This window comes from Buceros rhinoceros, unplaced genomic scaffold, assembly GCF_000710305.1.
Source record: "Buceros rhinoceros silvestris isolate BGI_N320 unplaced genomic scaffold, ASM71030v1 scaffold41334, whole genome shotgun sequence".
In the NCBI taxonomy this organism is placed as follows: domain Eukaryota; kingdom Metazoa; phylum Chordata; class Aves; order Bucerotiformes; family Bucerotidae; genus Buceros; species Buceros rhinoceros.
In genome coordinates, this window is record NW_010410764.1 from 1 (window position 1) to 14221 (window position 14221).

At 39.8% G+C, this 14221-nt stretch overlaps 1 protein-coding gene across 1 annotated transcript in view; it reads left to right on the top strand.

The window, feature by feature from the left end:
• Positions 1 to 1150: 1150 nt before the first annotated feature.
• The window catches only part of IARS (isoleucyl-tRNA synthetase), a gene marked incomplete at its 3' end in the record, with an annotated part of 90621 nt that continues 77550 nt past the window's right edge, over positions 1151 to 14221 (top strand). The window contains exons 1-5 of the mRNA XM_010135728.1: positions 1151 to 1239; positions 3845 to 3964; positions 4444 to 4600; positions 5094 to 5213; positions 8066 to 8148. Of these exons, the coding sequence (XP_010134030.1) occupies positions 3846 to 3964; positions 4444 to 4600; positions 5094 to 5213; positions 8066 to 8148 (479 nt within the window). The remainder of the gene's footprint in view (positions 1240 to 3844; positions 3965 to 4443; positions 4601 to 5093; positions 5214 to 8065; positions 8149 to 14221) is intronic.

Genomic DNA, 14221 nt, shown 5'->3' on the forward strand with positions numbered 1-14221 from the left:
TGCTGGGTTTTGACGTTAACAGCGCTTTTTCAGGCATTAGAGCTGATGTATTTTGTATATATAATGTTATGTTTTCTAGTATTTGCTTCCCTGGGAGCTATACAGGTGCTCTGTTTTTTGTGGAATTTAGTGATTCCATAGAATAGTAACCTTATTAAAGGTTAGCCAGTTTCTTTATTGTAGAGTTTAATATCTATCAAGGCTTAATTTCATCAATTAGTTGAATGAGGAACCTAAGATGCCTTGGAGTGTGTAATACGTCCTAACCCTTCCTCTTCTGCATCCTTTTAATAGAGGGAAAGGTTTTGAGGAAGGCATGCTTTTGATTAGTTGTGATAGACCTAATATTTCTATCTTCAGCAAATGTTGGTCCCTGCCCCCCTGAGCCTTCTAGAAACTGAAGAAAGCATATTTTTTCATTTGGTTGGTGACATGCTTAGGAAGTGACTGTCAGGTAATAGCAGGATAAAGTTGGCACATAACAGCAATGCAGCTGACACTAGTTTCAGCAGCAATGTTTGTTCTGTAGCTTGGCGTTCTGTTTCCATCTGTCCTTCCTTTTATTCTTGTTTGTTTCCATCCGTTCTAGAATGGATGTTTTTTATTACCAGAGGAACAGTTGAGAATGTTGTTGCCCTAGAAATTGACTTGCCTGAAAGCTCGCTAGGCAGAATGTAAAATAGCCGTGGTTTAACTTCAGGGAAGGCATCTGTAGGTGGGAAAGGAGGCTTCTCCTCGTCTCTGGAGGGAGGTCTGGGCATAGGTCTGCTGTAGATGCTAGCTTGTGGGAGAATATGACTGGAACAAGGATAAGAGTCTGATCATAAACCCCTTGAAATTAAGAGACCTTTTGTACACTTTTAGTTCATACTGGTTCTATATCTTTTTGGTTTCTCAGTCAACAAAATGAGTAATATCTTGAGATTCACTTTGTTTTAATCATCTGTTTGTATGTCATGTACATTAAGTTAAAAAAATTTCTGAAACATTGGTTCACTTGATTTGTAGTGGCATTTTTACTGAATTGTTGAAACATTAAATACTGACTTTAAAAAAAATCTTAATATTGAAGAAAGCACATTTTAACTTGCTTATATGGCTTTAATGCTTATTTTAAGGTTTTCTTGCATTTTCTCTTTTTCTTCTAGGTAAGAAGCCCAGCATAAGTTTGAGACTGCTGTAGAACAATCTACAAACTTCAACACCTTTCCTGTTGAATGTTATTATCTTTTAAAAAAAGTGAGTGTACTTTAAAGAAAAACATTTCCCAGTGGTGCATTGTCTTACTCTTTGTCAGCAAAAAATGAATAGAGAAAGAAGAAAACAAAACCCCCTTATGTTTGCTTATCTGTATGTAAATTTGGAGTGTTGTCCAAAAGTGTTGTTTCATTAAAGGCACTTGCATAGTAATTTTTGTAACATCATTTATGATATTTTCACACAGTCTGCATTCAGAGTAATGAGTGGTCCTAGATATTTTTTTTTCTGATTTAAAATACCTAGATTGCTGTGGTAATGAACTTCTTTTTGCTGTAGGTATACGGAATTATTCATATCTTTATATATAAACTGATTATGCTTTTCCTGACCACAGAAATCTTTGATTTTTATCTCAACTGAGGTTGAGTCATAGATAGATTTTAAATGTGGTTTGTCTTTTAAGTCAAACTGTTTAAAATTCTGTTTTGTAACTTGAGAAAACTGACCTGTAGTGAGTGTAACATATTAATTCTCATCAGTAATATTTTTTCCTAATTCTGACATAATAAACTTCGCTTGTAATATTGATAAGAGTGTGTATGAATTTGTGCCCTGTGGTTACTGGACACTGGTCTGTGCATACAGTGCTTCAGTTGGTAGAAATGGGCCAAAAGTGACACTGTGATTTACGCATGGAGTCTGTGATATGTGAGCAGCTTCCATAGCCCGGTTACAGTTACAGACCAAACCTTAAACCTGCATTTAATCTATTAGATGATAGGATTCGACAGCTGGGCCAGTTGCCAGAACCTTTGCAGTTACTGCTAAATTGCGAAGACTGAGCTTGATCTAACTAAAATGTGCAGATCTTTAGTCCTCAAGTCAACTGGCTTGTGGGAATAGCTTTTGAGGCTGAATTCTTTTATCATCTCCATTGTCTCTGTGATCTTAGGGCTGCAGTGAAATTACTGAGAAACGGCATGGCCTCATTAGTGCTGTGTGGAGTGCTTTGAGATACGGTGATGAAAGCTCTGTACAGATTGTGTGTACTGTAACTCACTGTGCAATGTCTGGTTATTACCTTTTTAAAAATATGCCCAGGCCGTGTCCATGTGTTCCTTGTCAGCTCATGGTTTCCCCTCCAGCTGCTGTGTTGCCTGTGAACCAGGTTGTGGGTTTCTCAATGAATTTCTTGTGTTATTTGGTAATTTAGGTTTATTAGTGGGGAGAATGGTCTGCCATTAATACAAAAAGCATGAATGGTGGAATTCGCTTGTAGCTTGCACTGTGGGGCACGTTTTTTCTATGCGCATACAAGCACTGAGCTAGCAATTTCTATGGTGTCTGGGTTTTGCCGCAGTAAGTGCTTTTGGAACCTCAGCTCTAACAAGCAGAATGTCACCTGTAACTTGAAGTATCGTCCTCATCCGTTTGCAGTTGTCACTGCTTGTTTGTCAAACCTGACTAAATCAGAAGACTTGGTCCTTGTGCCATTACTTGTTATTCTACAATGCTGGGTGGAACTGTGGAAAGGCTGTTGTAGTCCTCAGCTAGTTCTGATGTAAGTGCTAAGGAGCAGCAGCACTGAAGTTAGAGGTGGGAGAGCCAGTTTCTTCTCTACAGTCATCTATTCCAACCTTCATGACCAGTTTTTTTCTGCTGTGATTCTCCTGTTTAAATATCTTTATTCCACAGAGCTTTTGCATAGTGCTTGCTGCAGCATTTTCTTGAAATTTGACCCCTGTAAATGTTGTAGCAGGTCTGGAACACCAGGCAGCTCTATTGTGTTTTCCTAATGATGCTGAGAATTCTCTTCCGTGTTGCTCATACATAATTTTGCTTGTAGGGGTTTTCATTGACTTACCCAGATTTGAAGAACGGCTTTGGGCTCTGGTGGCTAAAACTCACCGAATAAAAAAAGACATTCAGGAAATGGCCAGCAGGAAGTAGTCCCTTTTGGCTTAGTTCTGGCATACTTGTAAAACTGGAAAAAAACCCTCACAACCCAAACAAAAAAAAACCACCTAGAAAGAGACTAGTAGTTTTGCCAGTACCCTGGAAGTTAGAGCTTTTCAAGGCTCGCAGTTGAGGTCTTTGAGCTTTTTCCTCATCTGTTTGTCTGAATTATTCCCGCACGTTGATCTTTCATTGCAGTATGTTTTAACTATCCTATCTGAAGTGCAGCTGCTTTTAGGAGCATCTGAGAATGATGCCCTAGCTAGATGGAAAGATGCTGGTTTAAGCCTTTAAATGTTAGGAATAGATGTACAATGAAAAGGAGCCGCCTGTTCAGTTGTTTTGGTTCCTGCAGTTCAAGTAATTCTCACTCATTCACAAGCTGATGCTGAAAAGTCCCTTTGAACTTGGAAACTTTTCCTAAAGAAAAAAACACCAAACTTGTAACCAGAAAATTTGTTTTCTATAGGAAAAAAAAAAAGCATAAAAAAATCCCTACTATGGTTGAATGAATAGAGAATCCTTTGCCTTTCAGAAAACTTTGGTGCTTGTCTAAGCTCTTTTAAAAACTGAGATGTGGTTTGGTGATATGGATTTGAGAGACAGTGAATTGCACTTGTGAAGTATTTTTTTTCTTACTTTGTTCAATATGTATTTTCTTTTCTCTGCTTGGTAGTTGCTGGGAAAGAATGGTTCAACAGGTTCCAGAGAACATAAATTTTCCAAATGAGGAAGAGAAGATATTGGAGCTCTGGAAGAATCTTAATTGTTTCCAGGAATGCTTAAAGCAATCAAAGAACAGACCTAGGTAAGAATCTGCTAAAAGCTGTAGCAGTTGTGTATGACAGTGCAAGGTTGGCCTAGCTGGGTTTTGCCTCTGTTCTGTGAACCACAGCTGCTCCCGGTTGCAGATAGCAGTCTTGGCTAATGTTGCTGTCATGTCAGTTACTGTTTATGTATCACTTTGTGAAGAATCAACAATGTTAAAACAGTGGGTTTACAAAGGAAATGTGCAGGTAGACAAGGACAACTCTGTCCTGTGGAGTAGCATGCTGGCATTTGCAGTAGTAGTCTTGGTAGAGCTGGCAGTCAGTAGAACTGAATGAGTTGAAATGTTGCCCTTTAGTCCCCCTGCCAACATAGTACCTGTGTTGGTTGAAAATGGAAGAGGAAGAAATTGATGTCCTAGTAAGAGATAAGAAGCACGAGCATACAGATACACGGAGCATCAAATCTCCCAATAGGATCAGGTTTTGATTTAATTAAGAATGTTGTCTTGTGTTGTAGGTTTAACTTCTATGATGGCCCTCCATTTGCAACTGGGCTTCCACACTATGGCCATATTCTTGCAGGAACCATTAAAGACATAGTAACCAGATTTGCTCATCAGAGTGGTTTTCATGTTGACAGAAGATTTGGCTGGGATTGCCATGGTCTACCTGTGGTATGTGTATAAATCTGCCTACAGATACTTCTGTTGGTTCCTCTTTCCATGTCGTTACGTGCTTATCAGTTGTGTTTCTTTTGCTCTTATGCCTGGCTTTGTGGCTAGAAGAGAAATGGAAATTCTTTGTCCAGTGTGTTGCTCTGGCTTTTGCATGTGTGGTGATTTCAGGTGCTTCCTAATTCTCACCTGCCCTTCTCCAGGCACTCCGTTCAGTACTATAAACATGTATTTATTTGGTATATATTTCAGATTTTTTTTTTTCTTTTTCTAAAGAGAATAAAGAAGCAGTTACACCAGGGTTGTCCTTTGAAATATCTGCTTAGTTCGGGTGCAATACTCATGAAACCTCAAGAGGATAAAGGAGTCCCTTTAGCTTCATTAGAATAGCATAAATTCATTAGCATAGAACATAAATAAAATATCCAGAGAAATCCTGAAAGCTTCTGATGACAGCTGGCTTTTTATGTCTGCTTGTTTTCAATGCTCCCAGGAATATGAGATTGACAAGACTTTAGGTATTAAAGGGCCAGAGGATGTGGCGAAGATGGGGATTAAAGAATACAACAACCAGTGCAGAGGAATTGTGATGAGATACTCGAAGGAATGGGAGGTAAGTAAAGGCACAGTGCATATTTTGCTGTGTGTTTCTAACTGTGTGTGTGCGGAAGTTTTTCAGCTGGGGTGAACTTCGTCCCTCTGGCTGTTTGATTGTGTTCATAAATCTCGTGTCTTCAGCTTCCGTGTTTCTCACTGGTCATCCTGAAAGGGGAACAAAAACCCACCATTGTGGCTCAGAACAGGGGACTGCTGTGATGAAAGAGAAGGTTACTTTAAGGTAACCTGGAGCTCAGAGTGTCTAACTAGATACATGGAACATCTAATAGATACATTGAACAAGTTACTTATTTCTTCATGTCTTCTCCTGTATAGAAAATGGAGTGTACGACCGAACCAGTAAAGGAAATGCACGTTAACCTCCCTGCTTTTCTGCCCTGCCGCTTTTCAGTCTTGTTGCCAGAGTGCGTTGTATACAGGCATTGCTGCTGCTTGTAATTCTGCGACAGCAGAAGTTCGAGCATCTGATTTTCTGTCAGAATAGGTATGGGTAAACCCTCAATCTTTCAAGAGAATATTGATCTAAACTTTGCATCCCATGCATATAGTGATTGGGAGAGCATTGGTCTGTGCAGACTCTGGAGGTTGGAGACCTGTTCCAAGTAGATGGGTTAGATATTTTCCTAAGGAATGCACGTTTTTTTTCTAATGCTGAATGGTATTCATCCTCTGCATAGAACCTGATGCTCCTTATTTTTGGCCTCAGCATTGTGGCCAGAATAAAGTATGTTTATCCTAGTACTTTGTATTTGCTGTCAGCCTGATATGTCTGTGAAGTGATGATTCTTTTCTGGAGCTGAGGAGTGGCCTAGGTGTTTTCCTAGCTGTGCCACTACACTACAGTGACAGCATGAAACAGCAATGCCAAGGGAAGAGTCGAAGAACAGCCCGTATTTTTTCAGCCTTTGTGATGTAAGGCTTCCTAGGCCAAAGAGTTTTTATTTTTTTCTGTATTTTTTAATCCCTACCAGATTTTCTCTGTCATGAATTTATCTAGCTATGTTTTTAATCTAGGTATACTGATGGCCTCTAAACAGTCTGTGTCAGGGCATTCCTATGGACAGTTTGAAGAGCTCTAGTTCTTCTGTAATATGGTTTCCACTAAACCTCAATCTTCACCATGAGTTACTTCTTTTTCTAGGCAGAATAGTCCTAATTCTTTAATTGTTTCCCCATGCAGAAGCTATTGTGCCTCATCACAGTCGTCTGTATGTTCTCTAGTCCTGCTGTAATCCTTTTGAGTGAAATACTGATTTCTTACTGGAGTATCACTTATCTCCTGCCCTTGGGAGCCTTTTGAAGTTATGGCCAGTATCGAAAGAAACTACAGCCGCCTTTGTTAGAAGAGCTGTGGCCTAAATCTAAGCAAGTGGCTAGATGAAAAGCACAGAATTTGTTTTTACAAATGTACAATCATTCAGCTATACTCTGAAATTTTGTACTTAAAGAACATCATCAGTGATTCTTTTTTGCTTTTAGCAATAAAAATATTCCTTCTGGTTCGTGTTTTGTTTTTCATATTTGTTCCTTTTAACTTGCTGTGTCTTCAGCAACTGGTATTTTTACAGTGCTCATCAGTCCAAATATTTAGTCTTTTGGATTGTAAATGTTTTTTATATTATTTTGGGTCATAAACTTGTGTATTTGCACAAACAGACATATAATTTAGATTATTAATGAAAATAATGGAATTCATTTGAATATCTTATTTGTATTTTGGCTGGTAATAAATTAAAATAAAATATTTTGGGATAATGTTGGGATAACGCTGTTGGAGATAGCGCTTATTTTCTGTCTGGGGTGGCTAGCAAGTGTTTGAACCTTAGGAAAAATATAAAATGTTCCTTGGATGTGTAAGTCTTTCAGTGCTGTTACCAAGCTTAATACTCCAACGTTGTGCATCCTTGTACTAATCCGGAGTCCTATTCTTTGGATCTTGATAGTGGAATGACAGAGTGGCTTAAGGGTCAGAATCGAAACATACATTTCAGAAGCTCAGGTGTTACGTGAAAATATAGAGATGAGAGAATTAATTAGCTTTGTTTTCCCTTTACTGGTTTGACATTCAAGATGGTCTGTATCTGTCAGTATCGGGACAGATATCTCCGGGCTTGATTATTTGCAGAGCCAGGGGTGATGATAGTTGAGACATGAGCAAGAGACTAGCGCTTGTCCAAGCAAATCCCATAGCTAACTTCTTAGTTTTCATATTCTGTGCCAGTGGATGTGACCATAATCTGTCCTGAGACAGGGACTAACACCTGTCAGTCCTGTGGTCTTTGGCAGCCCTGTCATTTGGGAAGTCAAAGAAGGCAGTTGGCCTTAAAATAGTTTTGATAACTTCTTGTGACATATCAATTTCTTTCAGCATTTCTTTGTCTTGGAATTACATCATGTTTTCGTATAACTGAAAGCTGATAGACTGCGTGTTCTGGATTTTGACTGTCTCTGCAGTGAGTAACTTCAAAAATAGAAGCGAGACCACTATAATCAAAAGCAATTTTCATGCATTTGAACCTTGGCTGAACCTTCAATGACCCACCATTTCTGTTTGATGAATGATCCAAATGATCCACCATTTCTGTTCAGTAGTGTTGAGCACATTTGCCTGTTGTGTGACTGGTTCTGAACAACTGTGTTATGGTTTCATTCTTTGCTTGGTTTTGGCTGTTTAAATACACTTTTTGGAACTACTGTCAGGCTAAAATATTTGATATACGTGTTTCAATGATATGGGACAAACACTAAACTTAAAAATGAAGCAGTTTTACAGAATAAATGTTGAAAACACATGATGCTCGTTCATGTTAAGATGCTTTTCCATCTGTGTGTTTTGTTTCTTAACAGTTCAATGTTACCAGATTAGGACGCTGGATTGATTTTAAAAATGACTATAAGACTCTTTATCCTGAGTTCATGGAGTCTGTGTGGTAAGTTAACTTATATACATTGCATATATGCTTTATGAATTTGAAATATTAAGAAGGCTTTAATTATTGTAAACATGTTTTGATACATATGTCACTCAAACTGTTTTGAAACATGCCAAAATCAGTTAAGCAGTGGACGGATTAACTGAGGTGATGTGAAGTGTCTTGGTGCCGAAGTGAGGGAATTAATTGACAATTTTTCATGATGGTAGGGTTTTTCAAAATGAAGTACAACAGTAGTGCTTTTAGTGAGCCCTGAAATCTTACTGCTCCATGTCAGCTTAAAAGCGACTCTGGTATGTTCCTTGCTTGGTTTTGGAAATTACCTTATCTCTCTACATTCTTGATGTTATTCACACTGTCAGCTGAAAATGGGCAAACTATCCAAGCTGGGTTTAGCTCTAAACCTCTTCTTCAAGCCTGAATTTAGAAGCTGGAAATCTGCTGTTACCATTTTCTTGGCAGCATAGTTTGACAGCTGTCCTGTGCTCCTGGTGTAGAGCTAAGTAAAGTTCGGGTATTTTGGCAATGTATTCAGGGTGATTGTTGGAATTCCAAAAGACAAGATGGCCTTATAGGTTAAGGGTAATCAGACTGACTTAACACAGTGAAGAAATGCTAACTTTGAGTCTGTCAGGTGACAGAATTACAAGGTGAATTAGTAGAGTATATGCTGACAAAAAGCCATTGAAAAGCAAAGTATATGCATATTAAAGTATTATTGATGTTCTTTGATATTGGTTTTACTAATAGCCTTTAATTGTATAGCTAGATTGACAGAACTTGTAGATGTCTCTGAAGTCATTGTAGAGGGCTGAAGTGCCAGTGAGTTTTCAGTGAGCATTGAAAAGACTGTGGGAAGGGAGCAGATGTTTAACTAACGTAGCTGAAGAAACCCTACATCATGATAAAGCTAAGACTGACACAAAATCTTCCTTTTATAAGTTGTAAAAATACTTAGTGTCACCTTACATGCTGTTTAATTAATGTCTTCCAAGGACCATGTAAAAACCAAACTTGACTTTGAACTAGCTGCAGGGTCTCTCTAAAGAGCCCAAGCCTATTTTTGTGGGTTGTTTCTTTTTCTTTTGAAAGAAAATTTCTTGTCTTTCACCTGGCTCACAGTGGTTACCTCCTCCAGTGTTTGCTCTAGACAACAAATATATCTTTTGTAATATTACCTTCTTTTGTAGAGCTACTGTACAAGCTCAAGATACTAGAGTGCATTCGTATTTTATAATGGGTTTGTTGGAAATGGCTGTTTTGTAAGCTTTCTGGTGCTGCACCATATGGTGGCTGCCAGAGTAAAATGTGTTTTCAGGCTGCTGAATTTTGACTCAGAACCAAACTTAATCCTATGATAAAATTGTGGCATCCTGGCAGATTCTTTCAATGGAACGTTGAAGGTTGGTGGCATTGAGAGGTGATACTGCAACGGTTTTGCATCTGGAGATATAGTCAACTGTTTATGTCTTAAGTAACTTAAATAGAATTTTTAAGTTCTAATTCTGTAGAAGTATGTCTGTCCTGCAGGCAGCTTGAATCTCCATGAAAGCCTGTGCTTCACTGAAAACAATCGAATGAGAATGGTGTCTTGAGCTTGCTTGGAACAAACAAGCAATGTATTCCTTTCTCTTTTTTTGGTACAGCTTGTGAGACAGATACAGTGCAATTGTGAGAGCAGTTTGACATGATTTTAAAATTTTACTGATCTGCAGTTGATCTGAAAGAAGCATGCGACCCTTGGAGAAAGAAAACCCAACTAGTAAATTACTGTCTTCACTACTGGCTCCTTACATAGTTTTCAGGCTGCCTGCGAGTTTGCACCTCGAAAACAGTTCGCCCTGGCCACTGAGGAAACAGGCCAAGTGCTGAGGAGAGGAGGGGAATAGCTCTGTGGTCAGAGCTGTGGCATGTTTCGGGGTCTGATGACTAGGGGTTTTAATTTCCGCCTCTGCCCCACCTTAGGGTTAGCCAATCAGCTTTCTATCGCCATCTAGTGGCTAGACTTAGCAATTGCAGTCAGGATAATCCTATTTTATAAACAGTCGAAAGCTCGTTTGTGTTTGGAAAGATTTGCTTGTATGGTATGAAACAACAGGTGACATAATCACTTCTTAGCTACTTCTGTTCCCTAAGAGGATACTCTCGAGTCCTTTTGTGATAACACTATATAGTGGCTGGGGGGAGAAGGGAAAACATTCCTAGCTACAGTAGAAAATCAATGTCTGAGATCATGCCTGTACACTGAAAACTGTGTACTGTGGAAATGCAGTGTGGAGCTCCCTTTGGTGGTGGGGATTTTTGTCCATTTCTGCCTTCCCTCCCCTGGACCTCTCTCAGATGTTCCAACTTCAGTTTTCCTTTTGGGTTGTTACTAAGAGGGGACCTGTTTTCCTGCATGTGGAGTTTGTCCAGCACTAAACCAGAAGGATTTCAGAACAGCAGAGCTCTGGATTCTCATAGGAATTGCTATTGCATTTTGTGTATTCCACAACTCTCTAATGATTCTTGAGAGATACTGTTCATAAGAAATCTGTTTTGTCCATTTCTCTACTAGCTATCTGCATTTTTTCTCATACTTGTATTTCTTCTGTGCATTTAGTGCTCTAGTCCTCTTGTTGTTCTCATACCGTTGCAGTCCTTGTGGTTTTATCTCCTTACTTGTATTTTGGAGGAGCAATAGACAACTCGTATTCAGCTGAATGATCTTTGGTTTAAGTCTAGCATCAGTTTTAGATATTTTCTGCTATACAGATATTTTGCACTTCTGGCTTGATCCAGAATCATTCAACACACTGATCCAAAGTTTACAGCTTGGAGGGCAGACCTGGAGCAGAATGATCTTGCTATTCTGGGATTTTAAAGCGTTCACTGGCAGTTGAACATAAGACTTGACAACTTCTGTACTTATGATTCAAAGCCCAAGAACAAATGCTTTTCCTCTCTTTCACACAGGCTGTCTATGTTTGTTATTGATCTTAATGTTCCTCTTACCTTTGTGCTTTTTTGACTCATGTCCATTGTTGTTTGAGTACTTTTTTCTGTTCTTTGTCTGCATGCATTTGGTTTTGATTGTTGCTTGGTCATACACTCCTAGATTTTATTGTCATAATGTTTTTCCTCCCTGACTTTTAGTCTTTTTGGGCAAGTTGACAATTCATGGGTTTTTTTTCTCTAAAAAGTAAAAAAGGGGAGAAAGCTATTTATGAGTTCAAAAATCATAATCATGGCTTGGCTTCGTGAATGAAGATCTGGGAAGGGCTTTTCCCACGCTCCCTGCAAGGGATGAGTGCACCCTTTGAGCCTGTGCGGTGGGTTTTTTAGGTGAGGTGCAGCGTGCGCGGAGCTGGCTCCACCTGTTACACCTGAGGTTCATCTGCCAGGGCCTAGCGAGCTTGGACGGTGACAGCAAAGTCCTCGGGTCGTAGGTTTAGTTAGAGTATCCTTCTCCCAGATGATGGATGCCTTACAAGGCTAAACAAGCTCCATCTGCCCGGGTCTGGAGTCAGAGTTGTCCTTCCCCTAGGATGGCTGCCCGAAGGCTAGTGAGCCCATCCTGCCCATGGACACACTTTGTCTGACCCTTCAGCTGAGACCTGTCTGGCCTGGGACACCCCACCGGAGGCACATGCCACCACCAGCACAGCTCTCAACCTCACAAGGGCACGCAAGCTCTTTCCCCACGGCAAGGGGGTGCCCGTGAAAGAGTCACTGCTCTACCTCCGGACATCACAGACCCGGGCACGGGGCGGCCGAGTCCTGCCAAGAATGGGAATCCTGGAGGATGAGTTCAAAAATAGTTTCTTAGTATTAGTAATGAGAACTTAAATTTTCTGGAGAAGGAGTTTTCCGGCCCTTAGAAACCCCTTAGTGTGTCATTGCAAACACAACCGCTTGATACCCCAAAGGAATGGAATTAAGAGCTTGAGCTTTAAGATCGTATCCTTCTCTTCAGTGTGAAGTGATGTGTTTGAAGAGGGCAACTTGTCTTTCCATGTGCTGGAGGAGACTGTGGGATGTTGGATTTTGTGTGGGCTGCCAAGGGTGTTTTTGAGTATTGCATTGACTGTTTCAGTATCTTTTAGAAGGAAAAACCCCATTTGTGGGAGTTTTATTATCCATGTGATGTTTGCATGATGTGTGTGTGACTTGAGTCAATGAATATTGTTGCAAAATTCTAGTTCCTATGGTGAGAGGAGCTCACAGTCTTGCTTACTCATGGGGCTTGAACTGGTTGTATCCCTTCTGACACTTCAGGAACAACCTGTTTTCAGTTTACATCATGCTTGTTTAGAAGTTAAAGATACCTTGTAGCATTAGGGACCAGATTCTGTGTTAAGATCTGGCTGAAATAAGTATCTTGAGTTCACCTTTTCCCTAACCTCATTTTATTTCAGTAAGGGGTATGGAAGTCCTGCTCCCACAGCCAAGAGGATGCAACCAAATTTGTTTACATTTGAGGAGAAGGGTAGAGAGAAACAGGGTTTGATCTCTAACTTCTGTGAGTAAATGTTTTCAGTTTTCTGGTAGGAAGGAGCTCTGTGGTTTTATTAGCTTATTTTTTTCAGAAAGGACTGCCATTTCAATTTTGGCTTACAAACCTAGAGCCTCTGTCTTGCCAACTGTCAGCATTTTGCAAACGTAAGGGTTAAAACATGTTTTGAGAGGTTATTGTCTAAAATACCACATGTTGCATTAAGTGGAACAGGATACCCACCTGTAAGTGACTCTTGTTAGGTTCATCGCTGGCAGTCGCTTTGTTTTAGGTGGGCAGTGCTGCTAGCAGGAAGCTCCTTGAGAATCATCTCCTGTGCACTTAAGATGGTCACACAAGGTCTGTTCTCTGAAGCTTTTTGTTAAGGAAAGCAATTAGATGTTTTTCAAGACAACAGAACAGCTTTTCGTAGTGATAATGAGGGCTATTACATCAAGCAGCAGTCTTGACTCAATCATAATTCTAATTATGTTGGGATGGTTGTCTGAGAGTAGAGGCTATGATAAACTACAAATGAGTGGTCGTTATCAGTTGTAAGGAGAGCTGCGAAGAGTGCTGTGGATTGACAACCTCTTTTGCTCAGCAGTGGAACAACTGGGGAGCCCTTGGTTTGCAGTAGGGCGGAATTGCCACGAGAGGGAGGTGCTGGCTTCGATTTTTCCTTGGCAGCCCCATCTAGTGTTCGTCTTTCCCGAACTGTTCCCCGAGGTTACAGTTACGGCTGAATTAAATATTCAGTGTTTCTCCGAGTAGTCTTCTATGCTTGTAGTAGGAAGTGTTCTTTAGAAAGCAGAGATAAAGTGGAGCTTTTTCCTGTAGATATTTCAGTTAACTGTTCTTGAAAGGTGAATAGAACACCTTCAGTACAAATGCTGTCACTTGTCACAGTCTGCATTAATTATGTTCTGAGATAGTAAGCATACATTTAAATTTTTTTTACCGCACTGAAACTGCTGCAATTAACCACCTCAAATGTATATGCTGAAAACTGATGAAACTATATTCACAAACAATTTTTATAGAAGACTGATTTACATTTATGCAAGTTTAAGTTGATACAGTCTCTGCTGTAAAACAAATGCACTCACTGCTATGGTTCAAGTTTGGATTAGGGGTCAGGCAGCCTCAGCTTGCCAGTAGGTGACGTGTATTACTTTAACAAGGTTACCTCTGAGTCATGTTTGAAAGATAAGGCACCTTTGGAGTGCACAACTCTGAAAGAATAGAATCACAGTATCATTTAGGTTGGAAAAGACCTTTAAGATCATTGAGTCCAAGGCTTCTGGATTTGGCTCCTCTGTGGCAGAACTTGATGCAGTTGAGAGCCTCTTGGGCTTTAATCCAGCTTTGAGTTGAGAATGTTTCATTTTTCTGGTATTAGTGACCACTCATAGGAAATTTTTAGGAGTTTTACTGGGGGCCCATGGATGAATATAAGTGGACTGCATGTCTTCTCCGTATGACAGTGTGTATTTTCTCCAACTGTCTAATCTGCAGGGTAGCAGTTATTCGGATTAAGATACTGTATGACTTCATGACAGCAGGCCAGTGCATATCTTATGACGTTCTTGTTTT